A 25,509-nucleotide genomic window follows, 5' to 3' on the forward strand; every position below is an offset into this window, starting at 1 on the left:
AACAGGCAACAATAAGTAAAATGTTTATTTTGTTGCTTTAGCAAGTAATCTGGGGTATCTGTGTTTTGATAAAGTTAAAAGTTGCTAAAATTGTGGCTGGTTTCTAACCATTACAGGCCTTTTAATAAAAAGAGATTTCCCTTTTCTCCCGTCATGAGAAGCCTTGGTCTTGACCAGCAATTCCCCACCTTTGGAGCCCTGCCATTTGTGTTGAAAAAGCTGTGCTTTACCAGGACCCATGAGAATAAAAGTGCACATTGTTGCTGAAAAACAACAACTTGATTGATTTTTGTTCACCTAAATTACAATTGTGACTTTCTAAGTAATATGGTATTTTTAGAAATATTTAAGAGAAATTTTTACACAATTATATCTGCAGATTGTTGAATCAAACTCTACATTAGATGTGTTATTCATATTTCTGTACAAATCGGATGTTGACTACCTCAGAGCAGACCGAGCCTTGAGATCTTTGTTCTTTGGTACAGACTATTTGTAACTTGATAGTTTTTTTTTTGTTGATTTTTAGAAAGTTATTTTTTTACTAGAATGATTTGGTAAGAAAAAGAGTTTAATAATGAAAAGGTCAAATTGCCCCAAAGATTTTTACCCTCTTAAACAGTGTTTTAGGACCTTGGTTTCTCAACTGGTGGGTTGGGACCCAAAAGTGGATCACAAATGTTTTTTTTGCAGATATGTACCTGGATAAAAATACGCGGAAAAAAATCTATGATGTATATCTTTGTTTTTTGTTTAATATGCTCCATATTAAGTCCAAACTGCCCTATTTTCATTGAAATACCAGGATTTGATTGAAGAATTAAAGAAATTTGGGTCACAATTTATCATTGAGGATGTAGTGGTCGGTCCTGAGACGGGATCAGTTGAAACCCACTGTTTTAGGAGGCACGACCAGGGATGCCAAGTCTAAGCAAAGTCCTGATTTTAAATTAATGGCAATCTTTTGAATAAAATTTGAATTTATCCACCCCTCATCCACTTCTTGCTTCATACCCAATTAAATAGAGCACAGAGAAAGAGTTAATTAGCTTTGTTCTACCATATAATGGAATTTGTCAGTGACTTGCTAACAGATTACACTTACTTTAATTTAAAAAAAAAACTTCTTCTTACTCAACAATATCAGATAAAATTGAATTTGAAGTTGATCGTTTACTAAGCACTTGGGATGCACAGCATGGAATTTTTGCGAATTTCCAATTTGCCGTTATTTACAAACTCTTACTTAGAATTTGTAATGTAACAGCTGTCATCTAATTAACAGATTGTTCCAACTTTACTTCTTTTTTGTTGTTTAATGACGGTCAGCAAACATCATTATAATGTGTGGTTAATCCACCCTCTGGCAGTTTCACTGAATTCCTGAAAAAAGAAGTACACTCAAATCGAATGGAAAAAAAACAACTTTAAAGATGCATGTAAAAAAAAAGTACAAGAAAACTGAACGGTCAAAACACAGCAATGTCCTGTTAGGCTCTTTTGTTCTGGGCAGTGGCACTGCACAGTCCACAATGGCTGAGTTTCAGCACGTAGCCTCCATTATCAGAAGTAATGCTAAAAATATTTATCAGAATCTGTTTTCCAGATGAGGTTAAAGTTGAGTGAAATCTTTGAGGTTTAATGAATCAATGACAAATAGGGTATTTAAAAATCATGTCAAAAATCATCAGCAATCCACCTTGGAGCCAGGCAGCAATGTCCTTTAAAATGCATATCCCAGCAAATTAAAGTAGCGGTGACAGTATAAACATATTTGGCTGGCGACATCTCTGAAATGACAAGGAGACTTTGGTGATCATTATCAAAACTGTCACTTGATTTATTGCTATACAGTAAAAAAAGAAAAAAAAACCTAAGTTTTGTCATGACTTGACTGACAGATCATGACTGATCTGTGACCCTCTTACTCCCATGTAAAAACGTCGCAGCATGTGGCGCGCTAGCTGTGAATAAGAGCTTTCAGTTCTGTCCTTGCTCTTTATCTCTACAATCTGTCCTCTCTCAGAGCTCCTGGAAAGACATACAGTTGACATATTGTGCACCGATGTACATATTTTTGGCCCATTTCATAGATTTAAAATGTATGAAATTGGCCTACATAAATAATCTGTGGAAATACATGTCAGATGTCACTCCTGTGTGTCTTAAAGTGTGGGTGGGGCTCTAACGTGGGCTGCAGGCCAGTTTTTAATAGGAGCTCAAATGAATGTGACCATGACTGCTTCTTACATGGAGAACATAAAAGAAAACTGAAGTGACTCATATCACTCTGTTAAAAATCTCCTTATTTAGAAGAAAAATGGTTAAAGTGGCTTTATTCAGAACACTGTAAAAATGTTTAAAGCTGGTTCAAAAAGTAACGTTTTCATTTTGATTTGCCGTGAGACAGCCAACAAGCAGAAAAACTGATCTTAATTATGTGAGTCAACATGTTTAACAGAGCCATGCGGTGGAAACATCTGGGGATCCAGTGCGGCAAAACCAGAGTTAACACAAAGCAGAAACATGCAATAAAACTATACAACATCAGCAGTTTTACAGTTATCATGTGTGATTTGTTTTGAAACAAATATGGAAGTAGAAAAGTAAATGTGGAAGTAGTTTTGTTGTTTGCAGAGACAGAGACACGTGACTTTGAAAAATGTCCTCTCTGACCGAAACTTTAAACCTGGCTTTGCAGCAGAAGATTCAAGGAATACACATTTTACTAACCCCTTTGTCTGAAAGAATTTTATAACACAAATATTATGAATACACTGGAAAAGCTTTAGATTAGGGATACATGATATTGGATTTTTGCTGTTATCCGATATTTACAAATTAATTTTAGCCAATACCGATATCAGTACCAATACTTAAGAAAGTTTAGACCTAAAACTATCCTTTTAAACACAATTCAAGTTTGAGGATAAACAAACTGCAGTTCTTAAGACACACTTTAAAGTAATGTTGAACAAAGAACTAGACTACTGGTGACATTGACCTGTTGGTCCAGCCTAAGGCTCTACTAACATTAGTTTGTACAGCTGGTGTTTACAGCTGATAAAAGCAGATTTTTATAGCCAAAATAACGGTTGTAAATATTGGCAAAAATTTTCATATCGGCCTGTACTGATATTTAACTGTTAAGCTAATATTTGCAGATACCGATATGCTGACTTTAACGTGCATCCCTACTTGAGATATTTTCAGGTCAAAATGTTTGAGATGTGTTGGATGAAGCTGGTTTACTTTATATGTCTCATTAAATGGAGATATCTTTAAGCCTAATTTATTCTTCTGTCCATATAGCCTTAAACCTTTGGCAGAGGCCTATGTGCATAGCCTACATGCACCTCCTCAAAAATGCAACTTTGCTCCAAATTGTCTCACACCACAAGCCCTGTGATTGGTCCACTGGTTTGCATGAGTGGCTGCCAGTCTCTGAATAATATCTACTGGGTATTTTTTCTTTACATCAGTGTGAGATAAATAGCTAAAGCAATACAATCGGTCAAAAAACTACTTGCTGACATCCAAAAAATATATCCATGTCTCCCTCAGTTGCCTAATGAGTGCAAAACAACCCCCTGTCCTCTATTGCAGCTGATACAGCAGCCTTTCTTTCCTCCTATTTTTGTAGAACACATTTGTTTATAATTCCTTAAGCGCTGCATTATTATGAACATAGTGATAATAATCATTTTCCTCTCCATTGTGTTATTTTCACCTTCAAAAGTCACAGTGATCAAAAGCTTCGTCTGACACCTTCCCCGTGTGGCATCTTTAATGACTGTGACCACGGTCATGGGGTTGGTGTCAGATGAAAGCATTTCCCCCAACCTATTAAAACAGCTTTTTTTTTTGGCATTTTCTAAAGCAAATATTCACAATCAATGATACATTTGACAATTTAAACAAGACAGGAGAAAGTACATAGGCATGTAGAGGGCAAGATAAAAAAATAATAATAATCAGCGTAAATCCAAAGGTTTCAAACAAGAGGTTTAATGCAACACTTCATGCCATCAAGCAGCCTGGGCCCAAAAACCCATGACAATCAAGGTCTAAAATAGATTCAGTTAGTAAAGATTGCAAATACATGCTGATGATGTGATGCATTGCAACATCATATCCATCTGACTGCACTAGTACAGTATTATCAGCACAATTAGTTGACTTAAAAGGCTTGTAATCTCTCTGTTCTCTGCTCCTGCTCAGTCGTCTTCTTCATAGACTTTTAAACTCCCTCTCTTTTAATTACATTGTCTTTTTGGGCAAGGTGATACTCCTACTGGTAAAACAAAGATGGCTTGAATTTTCAGAATGTTTCTCCTAAGAGTTTCGTGTCAGCTACAGAAAAGTTTTGGGGATAAACAGAAAAGAATTTCCATTTTCTCATCAAACTTTTGAACTTTAAGACAAGATTTATAGACTTGAAAGAAAATGATTGTTAGTTTTTATCTTAAAGTTGCTTATTTAGATGTCTAGGAAAAGAAAGAAAACTAATCCATAATTCTACATGGAAAAATGATGTTCATCCTGTAATGCATAAGCTCAATCAAAAGTAGGGAAAAATTACAAAAATGCAGAAAAAAACCTGCTCAAACATATTTGATTGTAATTGTAGGAGACTATGGGATAAAGAAAACGAATACTTAAAAAATAATAGGCTTACATTGTGTTATGGGACTGAGCCTGATATTTGATGATCAGGACATTTAATCAATGTCAGGCATCTTGCTTCTAAGCCTTCCCCCCTTCATTAAGATTGTACATCAGACTTTAACTCTCCTTTATATACAGAAACCAAAGACTGATTTATTGCTTGATACCACCATCTTTTTGCATAGTGAGAGAGTAACAAAGAAGGGGCAGTTGTCACAAATCACCTGGCATATTTCAGCCTTAAAGTTCACGTTGGTTGCCAAAGGCTACATCATACACAAGGCCTAATTTCAGGAAAAGGCAGACCTTTTAAAACATCATTTTCTTTTCCTACGTTCTGCCTCTTTCCGAGCAATCAATCATTTTTAATCAAAGATGTCTGAATTTCATTTCTGTTTGTAATTCCATGACTGCAGAGCGCCGGCAGGCTGCATGTTCAGACCATTTTTTTCTCTTCAAAAAGTATGAAACATGTTCTTGTTAAGGTGCTGGTGAGAAAAAATGGCCTTCATGTGAAACCCTTGAAGCATTCAATATGCTTTTAATTTATCCCTCATCCTTTTTTAAACATGGAGTTTTAAACAAACATGAAGAAGAATGGGCTCTAAGAAAACTGTGTGAGACAGTAGTTACTCCAGCAGAGCAGAGGGTTCAGTCCATAATTTTTGAAGTCACTGTTCGTAAATCAAAGATCACAGTTACTCTACCCTCCTTTTCCAGTCAGCGGTCGTCCTAACTGAGCAGTGCTCTAAGTTAGACAAGCACTCTGCGCGCTTTATTTACTCGACTTTTTACATCCCATTTCCTTTAAATACACTGTTAAGATTCATCGAGGGGGGGAAGCAGTAAAAAGTGGGGCTAACCCTGCAGGTGTGGTTTGTGTTGTTATGTATTCCAGCACTTTCTGAACACACACAATTAATGGGAATGAATATTCAATGATGTTAGGTCTCACACACTGTGTGACAGTGGCAGCTTCACGCACTTACAGTAATAACTATTGCTGTCAGTTTAGAATATTTAATCACAGGGTTGCTGTGGATTAATTTCGATTAATCATGATTAAATGTCATTCATTTTTAGTCTGTATTAATCATGTTTCATTTTGCATAAGCAAACAGACTCAGTCTCCAACAAACATATGCTTCGCGTTAATGTGGTATTTTAAACTGGAAGTGCTTTGGTGAAAACAAAACTCCTTCCTTCAGAATATGCATAATACTTTATGCTGATCGACTGTTCCGTCTTGTTTTTTTTTTTTTTTTTTTTTTTGTATTCAAATTTCTCATCCAGAAGGCCAACCTACTGTATAGTGTCTTCCATATCGAGTTGGTTGGTCACTACCGGATCAACGGCCCATTTGCGCAGCGGCGGCATGCTCGACGGTAACCCTACTTGGACAAACTGCCCAAAATGCGTTACCAGAGACGTTTCAGGGATTTTGAGTCATTCTGCGCTGTAGATGGGTTAATTGCGTTAAAATTTTTTAATCAGATTAATCATGATGATGGATTAATCCACATTAACACGTCAATTTTGACAGCTCTAGTAATAACGTTGTGTACTCAGCACTTTATACTGGTTGTATAAGTCGTCCTGGTGTATAGGCTGCAGCCATTACTGTTTTTTGATGAAAAAAAAAAAAGGTATCAAAAGTGCAGGTTATAAACTGGATTTTATGGTACTCAGTAGGACTGGTTATTTCCATAGACTGTAGAAAGAACTGGACAAACCCCATGTGACGTCAGTTGTCTGCTTACAATAGGCGGACTCAAACAGCTTTTGAGGCCAATCCGTGGAGGCTTCCATATTAAAATCGCAGTCTCAACTGAACTTTGGATCAACCTAATGGCCTGCCCACTAAGCATGACTTTCTGTCAGCCTGCAAGCATTCCGGTTGACAGAAACGGAGCCTCTGCCTGCTGAGCTATCTGTCAGTCAAATGAGACTCGCCAATCAGCTTTCATCCTAAATATAATCTGAACGATCGTGGTACAAAAAAATTCACCCCCCGTACAGTGGGAGCACAATAAGACAATAGCTAATGAGACATGTTTGGTGTTTTGAACCAGGCTGTCAACCAGTTTATTTCTAGTGTCAAAACCAGCTGTTTAATAGGTGTCCAGACGGGACTTCCGGTGTTCCTGCAGCCAGCCTCAAGTGGACACTTGTAGTATAGCAATTTTTTGCACTTCCGCATTGGCTTCATCTTTCAGGACCCAAGGTTGCCGCTTGGTTATTTCCCACAGCCTCGTGATAGGGTACATATCATGATACACAGGCCACGATGCGTTTCATGATACACGTTGATTTTGGGATAATAAACATGTCCTTCGCTAAATTCACCCCTGATCTTCAGAGATCCAAGAGATTTAGAGTTGTCTATTCATAATCACTAAGCTATTAATAAATGCAAATACAGTAATGTTTAACTTTTCAAACTTAAAATATTACTGTCGTGTCTTGCTTGCTGTTTTTTTAATGCTTTTTGTATAATAATGTTTTCACTTTACTACAAGCCAACTTGTTTTGTAAGAATGACTTTTTTGCTTAACTTCTACTTTAAACGGCATGGCTGTTTGTTCAGTGAACTGACAAGTTGGACTTAAGAGCATTTCTCACACTGCCTGAAGCCTTCATTATCAGTGCACTGTTTGACACAATCCTTATGAATACAGCACATAGAGCTGCTTCTCATGATCCCGTATTAGAAGTTGAGGTAAAATTTGAGATAATAGCATCATTGAATGCTGGTTTGGATGACACAGACTAGCCCAGTGAGCCTAGCTCTTGTTGCCACCTGCTTACTAGCCGTGTGTTATGTGCCATTGGTGTTTACCTTGTTTACTGCATGACTTATATCTAACTCCTGGCTTTCTGGTGTTTGAAAAAACCTGAAACAATCCAGTATCTTTGCTTTTAACCTTACTGGCACTAGATAGACACTATGATCGATGTTACCAGTGTGACTACCAACTGGTTTTGGTGTGAGGCATGTGCTGCATCATGCGATTTAACAACTGCTGCCTTCTGCTGGCTTTTTTGTTAACTGCACCATAGGGGATGTATGTTAAAACTGCCGTCACAGCATTTACGGTCGTATCAATTCTATATTACTTCATGTATCATTAAGGTGCATGTGATAATATTTTGCCATATTGATTTTTTTAGCACGGGCCTTGCACTCAGAACTTTTGGCAGAGGTGGAGTGATGCATATTGGGAAAAATCTCAATCTTTTTTAAATTAGGGTTTATAATAAAAAAGTCCTTTTTCAAACTCTTTGAAATCACACTCTTTGAAAACACTTTAAAGCCTTTAGGGCATGTCAGAATTGATGGTTTTCCTCCTATTAGAATTTGCCTGTGTATACTCACTTGTGTGTATGTGTTCCTTTGAAGTTCTGTTGTCCGCCCACCCTTCTGCAGCCCGACATTGTGCCCAACAGCTCCATTTGTCCCACCTTAATCCCCCTGACGTAAACTCACATAAATCATACTGAGTTGTTTCTAACCGTGGGTAGGCTGGAGAACTGGACCTCTGTGTCCCTGTCACACACTGGTTTCCTGCTACCATGGTGAATTTAAGAGCTGCTGTGTGTTCATTTAAGTGACTACCTGTATTGGAAATGATCTTAGCTAAAGCTGAAAATAAATGTGGTTTTCTTTTGCATGAAACTGCTTGTTATTCTCACATAGAAGCTCAAAAATAAATCACACAAGGCAAATTAAGTAGATGCACGCCATTCTCACTCAGAAAAAAATAGAAAAAGTTATTTTCATTTAATGGCACCAGAAACAGACCAAGTAGAGGGTGTGTACACCGCTTGTCATTTATTTAAAAGCTCAATTAGGATTCTTTTGGTGCATTGTCCTTCTTAGCGTTACAGACAGTCTTGCACTTAACAAAAGAGTTTTTTGGTCACCAGACCAGATCAAATGTTGACATTGCACACTTCAGTGGCACCCTCCTGGTCTTTTTTTCCATGACTACATCACAACCTGGGACAGAGTTTTAGCTGTAGAGATAGGGCAGCATCATGGCACCCATAGTCCATTTAGGCCGACCCCTCTCCATGGATGGCTCAGGGCCAGATTAAAGTGCCGGGGCTCATTGTTTACACAGCTCTGTGGTGCCACGGCTGAGCAGGCCCAAACAATGAGCCCTTGCTCCCCCTTGTCAGAGTGTGGGGAAGAATGGAGACCTCTTGACATGGCAACCTGAAGCCTCAATGCCCCCCACTTTACGCAGCGGAGAGGGTCAAAGAGAGAGAGAGACATGAGGGAGAGGAGGGCAGGTTAGAGATAAGGAAGGAAGGAGAATGGAGAAATACAAATGTAAAGGGAAGAAGAAGGCAAATATGTGGGGGTATGGATGGAGATCAAGGAGGAAAAATGACTGATTAAAGATGGTACCTGCAAAAAAGTAAATGACAGTAAAAATGAATGAAAATGGAAAAGTAAAAAAGAAAGAAATGGGAAACTACCATGAAAGTTTTAAGGGGAAGAGAATCTGGAAGAGAAGATCTCAGACTTTGAGAAACTTAATTAAAAAAAAATTCTGTCAGACTGGCATTTTCAAGTGCATTTTAAAAGTCCAGTTTTAGTCTAGCAAAGTAATTCTAATTCTTTTTTTTTATGCATGTGACTGAACTGATTGCCACAACTCTATACAACCTGTCCTCTCTCTCCTGTTGTGTCTAAAATGGTATCAAGAAGATTAGATTTCTGCTGAAACAATGGTCAAAACTTTGCTTTCTTATTTGCAGGCCACTTTCTTGGCAACAATACGGTCATTGATGTGCTCCGTCGCGAGGGATACGAGGTGGAGCACACCCCCGCTGGGCAGCCCATAAACAGGTAGGTTTATTGCTTAAACACCAGTCACGGATACCTGCACAAAAACCTACACACACACAGGCACACTGTTATGTAATTGTAACAATTCAACGTTTTTATTTTTGTAATTCTGACATTGTTTTATCGGGCTTTTGTTGCACTAATGACAGGAAATAATGAAAGCTAGTGAGAAGGGTTCAAGCATGAAGCATGAGCTTAACATACAATAATCTAACTCTGAAGATTAAAAGAATAATTATTTGTAATGTTTTGGGTGAGGTGTTCTTACTGCATCAAGAAACTGAAAATAAACAATTTCTCAAAGATGCTTGAAGTTTGAGGATGATATTTGTAGTGACTATTCCAAATTTATGCAACGGTATACAATTTGGGTCTGGTGTGTTAAGCAGTAGAGAATTTGAGAAATGTAGAGTTTGTGGGTAGATAACTGGGCAGAAAAATGTCAGTTTTCTCATAGCCATTCGAGATTTCTCTTGAAACACAAGTCTATAAACTTAAAGGCCCATATTTTATCATTTAAATGGGTGTAAGGTTTCTTTCCCAGTCACATTATACTGGGCAGTCGTTGCCTCACGGCCCTTACAGGAGTATACATTTCTCTCAACCTTTTCATCGACTGCATTTGAAATAGGAAATCATTTTCCAAGTAAGCACAACTTCATAGTCAGTCAGTGTTCCTTTGTAGACCTAAAACAGATGTTGAAGTACTGCTTCAGTCCTTTTGAGTAATGTGTCATCTGTAAATAATTAGAATGTGTACACAGAAGCTGTCCAATGAGTGATTCTCCTTTTCTTGAGTCGTTAGTCTCTCCAAATGTCTATAAACAAAAGTAATGGTTTTACTGCTTTGTTATGAAGTTTGTTGAAGTTTTATTTCTAACCAACATTATTAACAAGGAGGAGTTGACGTCTTTGTTTTGAACTGCTATGAGCGATCAATCTTCTGATCACATTAAAGACTCACTGTAGTGTGGAAGTTAACGAAAGAAAAGAAAATGAACAGCTGATTCAGAGTACTGTTGTTGTTTTGGTGAATAAAGTGACTTTCAATGGTAATGAACTGTCAACGCTAGAATTATAAACAGGATTATTTTTATGACAGTATCCCTCCTATTGTTAACTTTTAATTGGTTGTACAAACAGTTAGATTTACATGTATTTGCTGTTTGCTATTTGTACCATTGAATGAATCATTGTTTAAACCAGTGAATTAATTTATATCTTTTCAAGATGAGCTGTACAGTAAAATTTCTTTATTTCTGGTAAAATCAACCTCTACTTTTGTTGTCATTTATTATGGGAATTGCAGTGTATCTTACTGCAGTTTCTGAGTTGGACTGAAAGTACTGAACAGCTGCTGATAAAGGTATCTACATCAGACAGTCTTAACTTTGTATAGATTTCAGATCGTTTGCAGGCAGTCTGCATCACTACACATGTTTTTGCTGGAAGAGAAAGCAGTGTTTTCTTTCCTTAAGTGTGAGTGGACAGCTCCACTTCACAACATGTTGCTGCATCGATAATTAGCTTATGTGGGGGCAGTTACATTAGTTTCAATTTGGACAGGAGTACAGAGGTGGCTGCTGAGCTCTGTTGGAAGAAAGTTGTAACTCATCACAGTCAACGACTGACATGGGGTTCATGCAGACCTGCTTGGTTGGCCAAATTAAGTATGTGGGGAAAGTACTCAATGTGCTAGTTGGGCTAACTCTCTTCAACGATTGCTGTGCGTTAGCAATAACAACAGCCAGTTCCGTGATTTTCCCTGTCAAGCTACCATTCTGTAATAGCAGACTTCAGCACCTCAGCGTTATTTTCTCCCAGTATTTGTTAACGAGAAGATGAGTTTAAACTCACTAGTTTTTATTTGGCCATGTCCGTCAGAGGTCTAGCTGGCTGTTATTGAAACTATCTGCATCTCTGAGTGTTTGACTTTCAAAAGGATGACACTTCCACTAATGCAAAATTTTCCTCTGCTCCTACATCTAATGCTAAATAAAATGCAAAGTAAATGATTGAATGTATTTGTATTTAGCTAAAAGAATACTTTCAACTGTTTGGGTAACAAAATCTAAACCAATGATCATGATCCAAGCTTGAACTTTTATAAAAGAAAGTCTGATAAAGTCTGATAGACTAAACTAGCAGTCCTGTTTGTATAACAGAGTATGCAGAGTCAAAGAGCGCAGTCTGGAGCAGGAAAACTGCAGGGATCTTTTATTTAGATTTCTAAGTTGAAGGGGAAAAGAGCTCAGTGATGCCTCTCATCTTGTTTGGGCGTTTTATTATTTTTTTCTGCCGTTTCCACTGTGCTGATTGTACTGAAGATAATTCTGACAAAATCCCAGCGGCCACCAATGAAGAGTTGCTGAAAAGGCCAAGCCAAGCAGAGCTCATACCTCCTGCTGTGAAGCATGTAGTGCAGTCTACCATGGTGCACTGTGCGGGTGATATCTCACTGTTGATCTGTGTTCTTTCTATGTATGAGTCAATCTACTTTAATGCAAAAATGCTGTGTTTGATGTAGGACTACGAGCCTGTGATGAACCAGCTTTTGACTGACTCACACCAGTCATGAATCCGTCCATTAATTAGACATCATTCAGCCATTGTTTGTCTGTCTTTAGAGTTTGATCAGCTGTTGTGTAAATAACTGTAACCTCAATGAAATTGTGTTGGTCCCTATGGGGTACAAGCGGGTGTCAACCTGCATGGTTAAAAATATTTCCAGCCTGCAGTCATCAGTGGCATGGGCGTTTAAAATCTGAAAGATAAATGTAGGTTTTATCTGCGTACTTATCTTTCCTGTATATTTTTCTCTCTCCCTTTATCAGCAGCTTGTTCCTCTGCAGCAGAAATTTCTCCACTCGCTTTATTGTTCTCCTTTCGTTGTGTTTGCTTTGATTTTTATCAAACCACACTTGCACCTGTTCTTTCCTTTCTGATGGCTTATTCTTCAACACATTTGATTATCATATTCATAAATATGATAATATGATAATTCATGCTTATACCTCTACGAAGACATGCATCAGCCGGTAACAATGGCATCTGCATCAGTGTAATATTAAAGTCAAAGTAAAAAGTAAGAACTTGTTATTTTATAGAATCCAAAGACACTGTCACACAGGCTTATTCCACTCTTACACTACTTTTCATCTTTTGCACAAACATACTCAAACTTTTTAATTTGAATCTCCTTTTCAATATTTTTAAAAAGATGATGAACATCTATTGAGAACATTACCTTTTTGGTCATACTTACTGTATACAATCTTTTTTTTCCTGTACACCTTTTAGAAGATCTTCATCCAGATCCTCATCAGACTCAGAAGGCCACCCTGCTGAGCTGCCTCTCCTGGAGCCATTCCTCCATGAGCTCCCCCACAAAGAGGAGGATCAGGGGCGTCCCCTGGAGGACGATCTGTTACCCCACATGCTTCTGCCAGTAGACAGCCTGGAGATGCTGGAGAAGGCAGAGAGGAGGATGCTGAAGAAAAAGAGGAGAAACAAGCAGAAGAAGCAGCGGCACCGGCATTTTAACGACCTCTGGGTTCGAATCGAGGAGAGGTAAGACAACAGGGAGTAGTGTGGCATGGGTTTTGTTTCTGTCTGTTTGTTCTCTGGTTTTGAAACTAGAAGGGGGAAGAATTTAGAAAAGGGAAGACAAAGTTCTAAGGTGAGGACAAAAGAAAAGAAAATATCCAAATGCTTTAAGCTCAGAAAAGACAGACAGGGAGGATGTGAGAGAGGAAATTGTAAATGTGTAATGCAGCCTATCCGCTTGTCTATAGAATAAAACTGACACTTCCTGCTGTGATGCCGCAGGCTTAAACAACCAGCATATCAAATCACCTAACTTCTCATGCAGTCTGCACACACTTCAGCACATATACACAGCCTGCAGTGTGGTATGAGTCCAGACTAGTTTCTAGTTGGTATAAGTGTCCTCAATGTGAAAATAACAGCCTGGGAATTCCTACCAAGTATCCGGTTTTTGGCTCACAGTAGCTCCAGGCAGGGACTAACCGGACAACAAAACAAGCTCACCTTTCAGACTAAAAGGAGACCTCGGCACAAGGTGTGGTCTAGTGAAACTTTTAGATTGTCGTGAAGAGATTTTTTTTTAATGGATATGTTTGTGCATGTGTGCAGATAGCAAAAAAGTTCATTCCACCCTCCATCCATGGATTTTTTACACCTTCCTATCCTGTTTAAAATATTTCAGCATACTTTGACAAGGGATTAAAGACATTAATTTACACCCATGGGCAATTCAGAGTTCACCTGAATTGCACATCTTTCACCCGTGGGAAGAAACTAAGACAGTTAGGGGAAACACAGTCACAAGAAGGCAGTTGCTAAAAAGCTTAATAGATAGTCCCAAATACTTCCTAATTTCTAACTTTAGATCATATTTTACAAGTATGATTTCTTAAATTATATTTTACAACACTTTATTTTAGAAAACTTAGACTCAGTTTAAATTCAAATGTGAAGCTATGACAGAATCTTTGAAATAGGGCTTAACGATTTGTGAAAATAATCTAATTGCGATTTTCCCCCCTAATATTTCAATTGCGATTTAATTTGCGATTATTTTTAGGTTCTTAATCGTATGTGTTGTTCAACAAACATCAGAAGATTATTCTATATCATAACAAGCATGATATAAAATAAGTTAAACTAGGAATAAACAATTTAGAACAAAATATCTTATCGCAGTTTTGGCCCATACAGCAAATTTGATATCAATTGCTGTATTGAAGGAGATGATCTTTCTTCATATTCTTGTTTTGATTAAGAAAACCATATACATGAACAAGAAAAATTGGATTTTTGTAAAAAACTAAAAGACACTAGAATGTTTGCATGATGTCTGAGCATAAAAAAAGACTATCAAACCGAGACTTGAGACATTTCAGTTTAAAGAAATATTGTATTATCTGCGAACTGAAAATTGCAGCATGCCATATTGCGGTTTAATCTAATTTGCAATTAATTGCCTAGCCCTACTTTGAAATAATATTTAAATGTCTAGATCACAGTCTAGTGATGTCAGTAAATAGATGGAGAGCAGCAGCAACATAATGGTGTCCAATGTTGAACTAGAAATTGCCAGAAAAGAAAAGAAAAGAATTGCCAGAATTTAGGCCTAACCTAAGAGTCCAACAAGGTCCACATTTAAACATAGACTGTCAACCTCATTTTCCCCATTAGTAAAATATAAATAACACTGATTTATAAGTTATTCTGAAATTCAAAAAGTCAAAATAATATGTTTTAAGGCTCAAAGACTGAGATAAAAAGTTGAACTTATTAGTTCAATAGGTCAAAACACAAAATTTAAAGGCAAAATAATGTTTTTAAAAGGCAAATATATGAGAAAGTCAAAATCACAAGTTTTAAAGGTGAAAATATGACTGGATTTTAAATTATAAATCCTGAAGGTCAAAATATGATAGGAAAAGGTCAAATCATGAATAAAGTCAAAATCATAAGTTTAAGTCAGAACTGTGAGATGCAAGACTGAACATATGTAATGACAACATAATTTTTTTTTTCCCCACCTTCCTTACTTTCACTCTTTTTCAAATTTTTGTAATTTAACAAGGATATTTTAAATCATCAAGGTAAAGTTTACACATTTATACTGGAGGAAATCTGCAGACCTCATACTGGTGGGTCAGTTATAATAGAAAAGTTGTATGATCTTGCAGACCGGATACAACCATACCACGGACCAGATTTGGCCCCCAGGCCTTTAGTTTGACACCCCTGCCATAGAGCCTTTTTGTTATTCTGAGCATAAACAGTTAACAGATGCATACTTAACAATTACAAAGGATCATAATACCGCCTTTGTTTGGGGTTACTGTACACCTGTCATTTTAAAACTAAGTTTAGCCCTTTCATGCACAAGCACTCTTGAAAATTTCCCAACATCACCTGGGAGGGCTGCATGTATGAATGCAAAAGTCAGAATCTGTAAACCCCTGGCTTTATGAAGACTTCTTCCTGTCCTCTCAGTAAAAAGTCTGCAAGAAGTCAATGTGAGCTGATGTAAACCAGAATATTATAGACTGAGCAACTTAGTTTTCTGCTTTGTACTCTTTACTTCTCACCTCAATTGCCAGTTTTGTGTTTTTTACTGTTTGTATTGCAGAACTACTGCAAGACAAATCCATCACAAACTCATTAAGTGTCATGCTCCGAGAGTAGGTAAATCAAACCAGAAGAAAGACAAATAAGGGAAAAGTTAACATAATCCATATTTAGGCAGTCCATGTTTTTTTGCTTAGTCTGAAACCAGAACAATCCAATTTGCATGTTGTGATAGAACTGCAGGTATAAATTTGTAAAACTTAACTTGTGCAGGACTTTGCTTTTAAGCATTCAGTGATTTTTACCCATGTATGAACATGCATTTTTCCATATATACAGTACACACTGGTTCAAATGAAGAAAAAACTCCATGTATCGTCTGTCTTCACGTGAACAGAGGTCGTTTGTGAACGTTTGTGTACATTCTGTCTGCAGAAATGTTTTCTTTCTTTCTGAGAGACTCTGTCGAATGTTAAGGAAGTGGACTGTTTGTGTGCACATGTTACAAAGTGTACACCGTGCACGTCTGTGTATATTTTAACTTCTGTAAAGGTGGCTGAGTAAGAAATGTAGACGGAGCAGAGACAACTGCAGCGCTACAGTTCTCTTTTGTGTTTGAAACATGGCTACAGAGCAATCTGACACAAAGTTTCCTTACACCTTTACTCACACGGAAAATCTAAATAAACCTGCTTCATGAATGTAAAAAAATGCTTTGACAAAGTATATTTTTAACTCAAAATAAAAGTTGTTATCACAGATCTCTGAAAACCATCATCTAGGTTTGTACAGAAAATCTCACGCTGCCAACATTATCAAACAACAGCTAATTTTAACCCTCTTATTCTGACTGGCAGTAACATTTCAGACTATTTTTTAAAGTTGAATTTAAGTGAAGCCCGTTTTTTAACAATCGTGCCTTTATGCAAAGAAGAATATGAGGATCTGTGATTTAATTTCAATGCTGGTAATTTATATGGCTTTTGAAAAGTGATGATCATTAGTCTCTTTTAGACATTTTAGACATCTGTGTGCCTTTAAAAGCCTGTCAGAATATTTTCACCAAAACTATATATATATATATATATATATATATATATATGAACCAGTAAAATGAGTAATTTAACTTAATCATTAAGTCAAGTCAAACTGTTTTTTATTTTGCAACAAAATGTGCTTCACATTTAATCAATCAGCCTCCCTTTTTATAGTGTCAGTTCATAGTAAATGGTATCTCCTTTACAAAAAGAGCATCAGGTCTATAATTGCATACTATAGCTTATAACATTAGATGGTAATTGGTCTTTCAAAGTACTGGTTCAGCTGCATTAAGAAGTACAGACTCCAAGTTCAGGAGCTTTCGTGTTTGTTTACCCTGGTCTTCATTCTAATCTAAATACAACAAGCATGTCAGGCACAGCATCAAACAGAAGAGCAGAAATGATTAAATTGTTCGACTTGTTTAAAGATGGAGAGATAAAAACAGAGGTTGGGACAGAGTAAATTATTTTTTAAAAGGAAAAGTTAAAAAGAGTGAATCAGACAGGAGGATTAGATTAGAACCAGGATCTGGTGAAAGAACTGCACAGGCAGGAGTGTTATAAAAGCTCTGCTGATTGGTTAATGCTGGAGCAGAAAATTCCATTGCCTAGAAATTTGCCTTTATGGACTTCACACTGTTTATATTTCCATTATCTCCCTCCTGGAAGCTGTATTTCTTTCTGGAAACAGTGGCTGATAGAGGGATCTGAGAAAGGTATGTTCCTATGCTGATTACATAGTCTTTTTCTTTTTTTTTTTTTTTTATTCAAAGTAGAAGAGGAAACAGAAACTGAGATGTAAAAAGACATTGTTAAATAAAATAGAAATAAACTAAATTGTTAAAATCATTGTAGTTAACAGAAACTTGAATAATGCAAAAAACATTAAAACTAATTAAACTGCATTTTGTGTCTACGAAGCTAACTAAATAAAATAAAATTGAATTGGGGTAAAAATATCTCTAGTTGTAGTCTTTGGCATGAGCATACTGACTGGCATGTCCCTTATGATTTCTGCTGATTTTGAATTTCGTTGAGTGTGTTTGTTACAGAAATCTAAAATAGTTGTTTCCTTTATTAAACCTTTTTTAAGAACTTGGGGGCCCTGGGACACTTACTGATGAACTTATGCAGGAGTGGCAAAAAAGTTTTTGTGCACATGTGAGTGAACAGAATGTATATTCATGTTCTAAAACATATCTCCCAAAATAGTATCTACTTTTACCTCTGCTATCACAACCCTTTCCCCTGACACCCAAACTTGGGGAGATCAAAATTACCTGATTTGATTGGTCCAGACGCCATACAATGGTAATTTTAGGTCTTGAGTTGTATCCAAACATCAGATTTTCATGAATTAAATAAAAAGTGAAAGTGGGTTATTTGCACATATTTTAAAAACTACATGTTTACTTTTTCTTTCACTTTTATGTCTCCCCCTTTAAATGCATCCAATTTTACTGAGAAAACTACTTTTAAAGCTCAAAAATGAAGCATTTCACAAAATAAAAACTAAACTAAAAAAGGCAGTAAAACTAATTAAAATGTAAGTTTAATTGAAAACAATAAGTAAAAAGAAAATAAACTGGAGACTAATAAAATATCTAAAACTATTATAACATTGATTTTCATGGGCATAAAGAGTTAAAGGACTTACCAACACTTCTGTACCTCCGGAATATTTAAGAGTGTTTGAGATGAGTTAATAATATCATGACACTTGTTTGAACTTTCTTGAGCTGTTTGTGAAACATGTTAAAACTTTGAGAACAAAAGTTCAACAGTTAAAAAAAAAATCATGATGCTTATATTTGATGGAAAAGCCTTTTAGTTTGTTTTTCATTAATATCGGATCTCATGTTAGGAACTTTTGGTTTGCATTGAGGTGGTGACACATGGTAGCAAACCGACATCTTTTATCTCTTTGCTGATTTTTGTATGCTAAATTTCTAAGCCAGGATGTGTCTGATTTTTACAGTTTTGCTAAGGTGAAAAAAGGCTGTTGTTTAAGTTTGTTTAACAAAGGCATTAAAGGGCGTACATATCTTCATCTAGTAAAACTCCCAGATTTCTCACAGTAGTGGTGGATGCCAGGCTGATGCCATCTAGGGCAGTTTTTTTTATTTAAAAATGTCTGTGAGGGGTTTGTGGCCAAGCACAATAATTACAGTCTTTCCTGAGTTATGCGTAAGAAAATTTCTGCATCCTCTGTCATTCAGGTCCTAATGTCCTCAAGGCATGCTTCTGGTGTACACTGTTTATAAGATAAGATAAGATAATCATTTTTAGTCCCACAAGGGAAAATTCCAATTTACAGCAGCAAGAGTGGTGTAAATAAAGCACAAATGCAGAACTAAGATCTAATAAAACAGAGAGAAGCCAGTAGTAGAGCAGTTACAACCAGTGCAGTCTCAGTGCAGTGCTGGGGTTTGACTGAAAGGACTCAATAAAGACCTGTTTTGGAGAAAGTCACCTAACCAGGTAGCCACTACTTTGTAAAGGATCTTAAAAGGAAAGGTTACTTAATAGATCTGTAGTCAGTTAAAGTGCCTGGATCTGTGGTGCTTAAGCCTGATTGAGGCATCAAAGTACTTTACATACAAGCCTTGTTTTCAACAAAACTCTACAACCTTGGCTACGAAAGAAAGTCTTTGGGGCTGTCTTGTGAATATGCTGATATAACTGAAAAAAATTACATTCTCTCCTTTGTTTTTTCTACTTTTTGTCTTTTCGCTACAGCTCTATGGTCCAGTCGCCACCTCCCCCGCTGGTTCGCATCATAAACGGTTACATCACAGTGCAGCCACCTGACAGAGTCCACAGCCACCATAGCCACCATCACACATCTTCAGCACAGACCACCTCCTCCTCACTATCTCTACTCATCTTCCTCTGCACAGTGCTCACACTGCAGATGTGGACTATTTTCCTCTAATAGAGCACATGTTTGGACTCTTTAAAAACATGCAGCTTTGTAGAGGAGAAACTCTTCTATATGGTGGTTTCAGCTCATGCACTCTTGAGGTTGGATTCTGCATGACAAACTAGAAGAGGACTTAAACAATGAAGATTCTCAAAGCCTGTGCTGGAGCAAAAAGCATGGAGAAATGATGTGAAATCAGTTTTAGCTGTGAGGTACATTTCATTGATGTTAGATTACATAAAGTTTGTGTTACTGAAACTGGTTGGAAAAATAAGTCAATAGAGCACATGTTTTACAAACTGAGGCTTCAATGGAAATGTAAAGACGTCATACTATTTCATTTTTGTGCACAAGCAGCAGATGAGAGTGCACTGATAGCAGACAGGAGAACAAATTGACAGTTCACTCATATCCCTCATTAACAAACGTGTTAACATAACTCAGCATTCATTACCTCTGAGGTAAAACATTGAAGTGATTTTTTTAGCAGAAAAGAGAAATGTTAAAACTATCGCTCAAACAAATACCTTCAATAAGTACAGCTCAAACCATTTGTCTTCTGTGTGTGTGTTGTGTATGTGTGGGATTGAATGTGTGAGTGAGAGAGAAACAAAGTCTATCAGCTCTTAAACCCACAGGCTGTGCAAACAGGACTTTAATTCTTCCTTTGCTGAAGAACATTGCAGAAAAGCCTACAGTGGGGTAAATTGTACATATTGTTTCTAAATATTATAGATGTATTTTAGAATTATAAAAAAATGAAATTATCAAAAGTGTTTTTGCTGTTTATATATATATATAAATAGATATGCAGTATATTTTTGAACAGAAGAATTCAGGAACTAACCACCATAGCCCACATGTCATATGTCTCACTCAAAAGAAAGGGACATGCGATTGTATTGTACTTTATATCAGTGTTATCACTTTGCTTTACTGTATGTGTCTGCTGTGAGAATTCATCTTCAGTGTTTTTACATAGAGATTTGTTGTTTTATTTATTTAACTTCTATAGTTTTGCTGTAGACCATATGAAACATTCCCTCTGTATTTTTAAATGTTTCTTTGCTGTCACTATAATGTCCAACTGAGTTATTGTCTTTTGAGCTCAAGTATAATGTCCAGGCATATGATTGTAATAATATTAATATTAATAATACAGATAAAAATTCAGTTTTTAACCACAAAAGATTGTCTGCACAGACAGACGACATACAGCATAGGGCTAAAGGACTCAAATGTTTCCCTTATGGTATGAAAAACTGTTATAGTGTTACCATGACGACAATAAATATTTATCTAGATTTAAATCTCTTTGTCATCTGCTTTTTGGCATGCTCTTTAAAAGTGTTATTTTGACATATTGTCCCCTCATATGCATTGCTGTTTCATGGAAAAAGTTTATCTGTCACTCATCACCATTCTGACTTTATGAGGACTAAGTATTTAGAAAATTTACTTCTGCTGTCTTGAATATAGATATAGTAATAAACCTGGAATATATATATATATATATATATACATATATATATATATACATATATATATATATATATACATATATATATGTATACCGTGCTTAACAAATTTATTAGACCACCACCCAAAGTAAGGTTAATGCCACAGCTGCCCTAAATTAACAGCATTAGTAATTACCAAAATCATTTGTTATGTTTCTGCAATGGTTAATATATCAATATGTTAAAGCTCTTTAACCAAAATGATATTTTTAATGCTAAAATATAAGTATTGTTGTTATCCATGAATTTTCGAATTTACTGATTTACAAAAAACCTGAAAAAATAGTAAAGCAACTTATTATTTCTTGATTAATATGTCAAATTATAGTTATTTACTTGCATTCCTGAACAGAAAAATTAGTGGTTGAATGTTATGCTTGATTCATTTCTGACTTCTCAGAGAAGCCCAGTGAGCCGGCTCAAATTTGGGTATGAAAAGGTGAATTCAGTTTGAAATTCCTCATTCCTGTTCAAAATGGTAAAACGTGGAGAGCTCACTGAAAATGAAAGAGTCTGCATTAAATTACATAAGGCGCAGTCTTACCATTTGGTCATCTACAAACCATTCAAGCATCTTTACTATTTGATTTGTCCCACAGCTTTATGTTTTTAAGTTAAATCTCCTAATTCCTCTGACTTTTTTTTAAGCCTCTAACTTTAGGTGACCTCTCTTTACATCAGTGCCAGTTATATTACTCTAATTCACTTGAATTCATACATAATGTCAGCCATGGAGGGGAGATCAATCAATCAATCTTTATGTGTAAAGAGTCCATTTATTACCAATGTTGTCTCAAGACAATTTACAAAGACAGCAGGTCAAGCCAAGACTCTTTTTTTGTAAGACTGAGCCAATAGCTTCATTTTACCAGCCAGAAACCTTGAGCAGAACCAGACACATGTTGAACAGTCATCTGCTGAATAAAGAAGAAAAAAATCTGTAAAAGATATTAAAACTTCTCACCAGTACGAGGTGGTAATCGATCGTGTGAATAGTGCGTCAAGGATTACCTGCTAAGAACCAAGCTATACTGGCACCCAGAGCCTGGGAGTTAAAGTGATCTGTCAGAGATGTCTTTTAACCTTTTTTTCTTTTAATGACTTCAGAACAACTTCTAAATGTTGGGACCCACTGAACAAATCCAATCTGACCAGAGACGCGCTGCCCAGCTTTGCTGTTCAACATCTTTAGAAGTCTTCAAAAGAAAACTAGACTACAAGAGTTTTTTTTTCCAAAATATATAACTGTTTTCTTTAAATGTATCTTTTGATATACATTACCTTTCTTTCATTCCAATGTGTTGTCACTAATAGATAAGATGGCAAGGTACATAAAACAAACATAGACTATAATAAATTAAGTAGCAGGATGTCTCTAAGTTCAAGTGTCTGGACCTTGCCCTTGTAAACTCTGGCATCTAATGTATTTCTACATGCTTTATGTTTACATCAGAGAGGGTTCGTTTATGTGAGCTATCATATAAAGATGGATTTGTTCACAGGCACTTTAAGATAGATAACTCTTTGTAAATACTAGTCAGTGTTATGGTATCACAATTGCATGGTGCTGTTTAGCTTTTTCTAAACTAATGCAAGCAAGTTCATACACACTTCTGCCCTCCTGCCCTGACCCAGGGTTCATAGCATGTTTATGTGGGGTTAATGTACTGTGATAAGGCTGCTATTAGAAACTGTTTGATGTGTGCATGTGGTCTGACACAAACAAGAGCAGCTGCTCTGTAAGTCGACTCACAGGAAACAAACAGGAAAGCAGCACTAAGCCACTCTTTAGATGTACAGGAAATGAGAGTTAATTGATTTGTTGTATCAACAGGAAAAGAAAGTTAATTGACTCATTAGTTTGTGCTTTGATTTAGGAGTGACTTTGTTAGACGAGGTCACAGAGGTCTGCATATAACTGATGTGCACGAACTGAGTCAGGACAGGAAACACTGATTTACTGCTTTAAATAAGGTGTGAGCTATGAAAGGAGACGTAACTAAGTACTTTCTGTCCAAAATGACATTTTATGTAAATTGTGGAACAACAATGTTAATGAGCAGTTGGGCTAATAGTTGCATGCAGCATGCAGAAAATTACCATGTTGAAAGGAACTCTGGGAAACGTAGTAAAATCATTATTAGAGCTTGACAGAAGATTTTAACCATCTTACTGCTACTGTAATTACATAACAGCCAGCAGTCATGTGCCATTGCAAGCTTAACACTGATTGGTTTATCATAGAAAGTATGATATAGAGGAGTGGTTCTCAACTGAAGGGTTGGGACCCAAAAGTGGGTTGTAAATCTGTGGTCCAGTGGGTTGTGAATGTGTGCCAGAAATAAAGGAAATTGTCAAAAAATTAGATGTTAAAAAGAAGAATAAAATAACATACAGTTCATTTATTCAGTTTTTAAGGTTTTCCTGAGATGCTGTGTAAATTTTGTTATTTTTCTCAAGTTGACTTATTTATGTCTTTTCCACCAGTTGAGAAAGCTACTTTTCCCCAAAATAGTAAAGAAATAACTCAGGAAATTGCAGAATTTCCATATTTTCTTGGGAAGATTAAGTGAATTATTAAAATATATGCATGCATGTCATTCTGCAATAATGTGCTTTTTCAGCATGTTTCTTTTATCATGTCTCTTAAATCATATTTTCTTTTAATGAGGGTCCAAAGAGCAAAATTTTTCATTAAATACATTTGAGCAGTTGAACTTTATAAAAAGTTGGGTCGAGATTTCACACAAGACGGTGGGTGTGGGCTCTACTGTCCTACCAGTTAAGAACCACTGATATAGACATCAGGCACTTGGATAATATGGTGGTATCTCTTGAAAGTGTTTACAGCATCACAGATAGCTTGATAAGCATTCATCTTGTTAACTGATCAGATCAGTGCTTCAGTTCAACTAGTAACCCTGTAAACTGGTTACTTTCAGCTGAGTTCATCCATGGCTGTTTGTATTACTTTAGTTTTTCAATATATTCAAATCTGATGAGAGTATTTTGACATGATAATGAAAAACTATACAAGCTGACATCTATAAACATGGTCACTAATTAAACCTGAACACCAGGGAGCTACAGCCATAGGTAGAGGAAACGGAGTGCTGACTGTTTTCTGAACACCAGACAGCAATCTACACTGACCTGTTAATACTGCTGATAATTGATGTTGTATTACATTAGTTCAGAGCTCAGAGTTATCACCATTGTTGTAGTTTACATCCAACACATCAGGTAATTTATCTTCTCCCTACTGGTATGCCCTCAAGTTGTGTCCTCCAGTATAGTAACACGTGTCCCATATAGTTAGGTATAATTATAAGATCTCTTAAGATGCAGCCAGATGCATTTATGAACACTGGGTGAAACAAGTACATCTTTAAATGGGCTTAAATAGAGAAAATCTAATATAGTGCAACTTAAATTTGGGATTTTCTTGTAACTTTAATTGCCAGTTTGAACCGGCAATTAATAACACATTGACTGTTTTATTGATCATTTTTCTGCACTGTGCTCAAAGTGCAGATATGGACTACTGACCTCTAATAGAGTGTATGTTGGGTCTCTTTAAAACACGTAGCCTTATAGAGCATGAACTTTTCTATATGGTGGTTTCAGCTCATGCCCTTTGAGTTCTGATCCTGCATTATGAAACCTAGAAGAGCCCTTAAATAATGGAGATTCTCAAAGCCTGTGCTTGAGCAAAAAGCATGAAGAAATGATGTGAAATCAGTTTAAGCTGTGGGGTAACAGTACATTTCATGAATGTTAGATTGCATAAAGTTTGAGTTGTTAAACTGCATGGAAAAATACATCGACAGAGCACAACTTTTACAAACTTCTTAAAATGCAGATTTTCCAGGGGCACACTCCAAACCAAGTGTTATGGTAAATCTCCCAGAATTCCCTCATGAATCACTGGCAAGATTTGAAAACAACAACAATACAATATTGTAATTTTACATTGTTTCAATGCATCATGGACCTTTTCATTTTGAAGAAGCACCCAAAAATGGCTCATAGTGATCCCAGGAATCCATGAGTAGCATGGGACTAAGCAGGGCTGAAAGGGCACCTCTGCACTACTCAGGAAGCAACCCAGCACCTCTCCAGCTTCCAGACTAGTTTACAGATGTGATCCAACTGGGACTTGAACAGGCGACCCTCCGGTCCCCAACCCCTGCCTGAGCTACTCCCCAACGTGCAGAGAAAAGGCGTACTTCATAATTGAAGTCATAACTTCAGCCAATTCAAACTGAGCAAATGCATTAAACCGACATCATGTTACAAACACAACGTGACACTAAACAAGATCTTTCCTGGCCTCCATGTAACACGAAACTTTAAAACAACAGATGTTGTAAGTCCATCAGTCAATCCATAAAG

General features: G+C 36.6%; 1 protein-coding gene across 1 annotated transcript in view; it reads left to right on the top strand.

Moving 5' to 3' along the window:
* Positions 1–20,871, top strand: part of trabd2a (TraB domain containing 2A) — an 84,349-nt gene extending 63,478 nt beyond the window's left edge. Inside the window, exons 5-7 of the mRNA XM_041810390.1 lie at positions 9,436–9,526; positions 12,827–13,096; positions 19,411–20,871. Of these exons, the coding sequence (XP_041666324.1) occupies positions 9,436–9,526; positions 12,827–13,096; positions 19,411–19,606 (557 nt within the window). The 3' untranslated portion in view covers positions 19,607–20,871. The remainder of the gene's footprint in view (positions 1–9,435; positions 9,527–12,826; positions 13,097–19,410) is intronic.
* The last annotated feature ends 4,638 nt before the right edge of the window (positions 20,872–25,509 follow it).

The sequence above is a fragment of the Cheilinus undulatus genome, linkage group 17 (genome assembly GCF_018320785.1).
Source record: "Cheilinus undulatus linkage group 17, ASM1832078v1, whole genome shotgun sequence".
Lineage (NCBI taxonomy): Eukaryota > Metazoa > Chordata > Actinopteri > Labriformes > Labridae > Cheilinus > Cheilinus undulatus.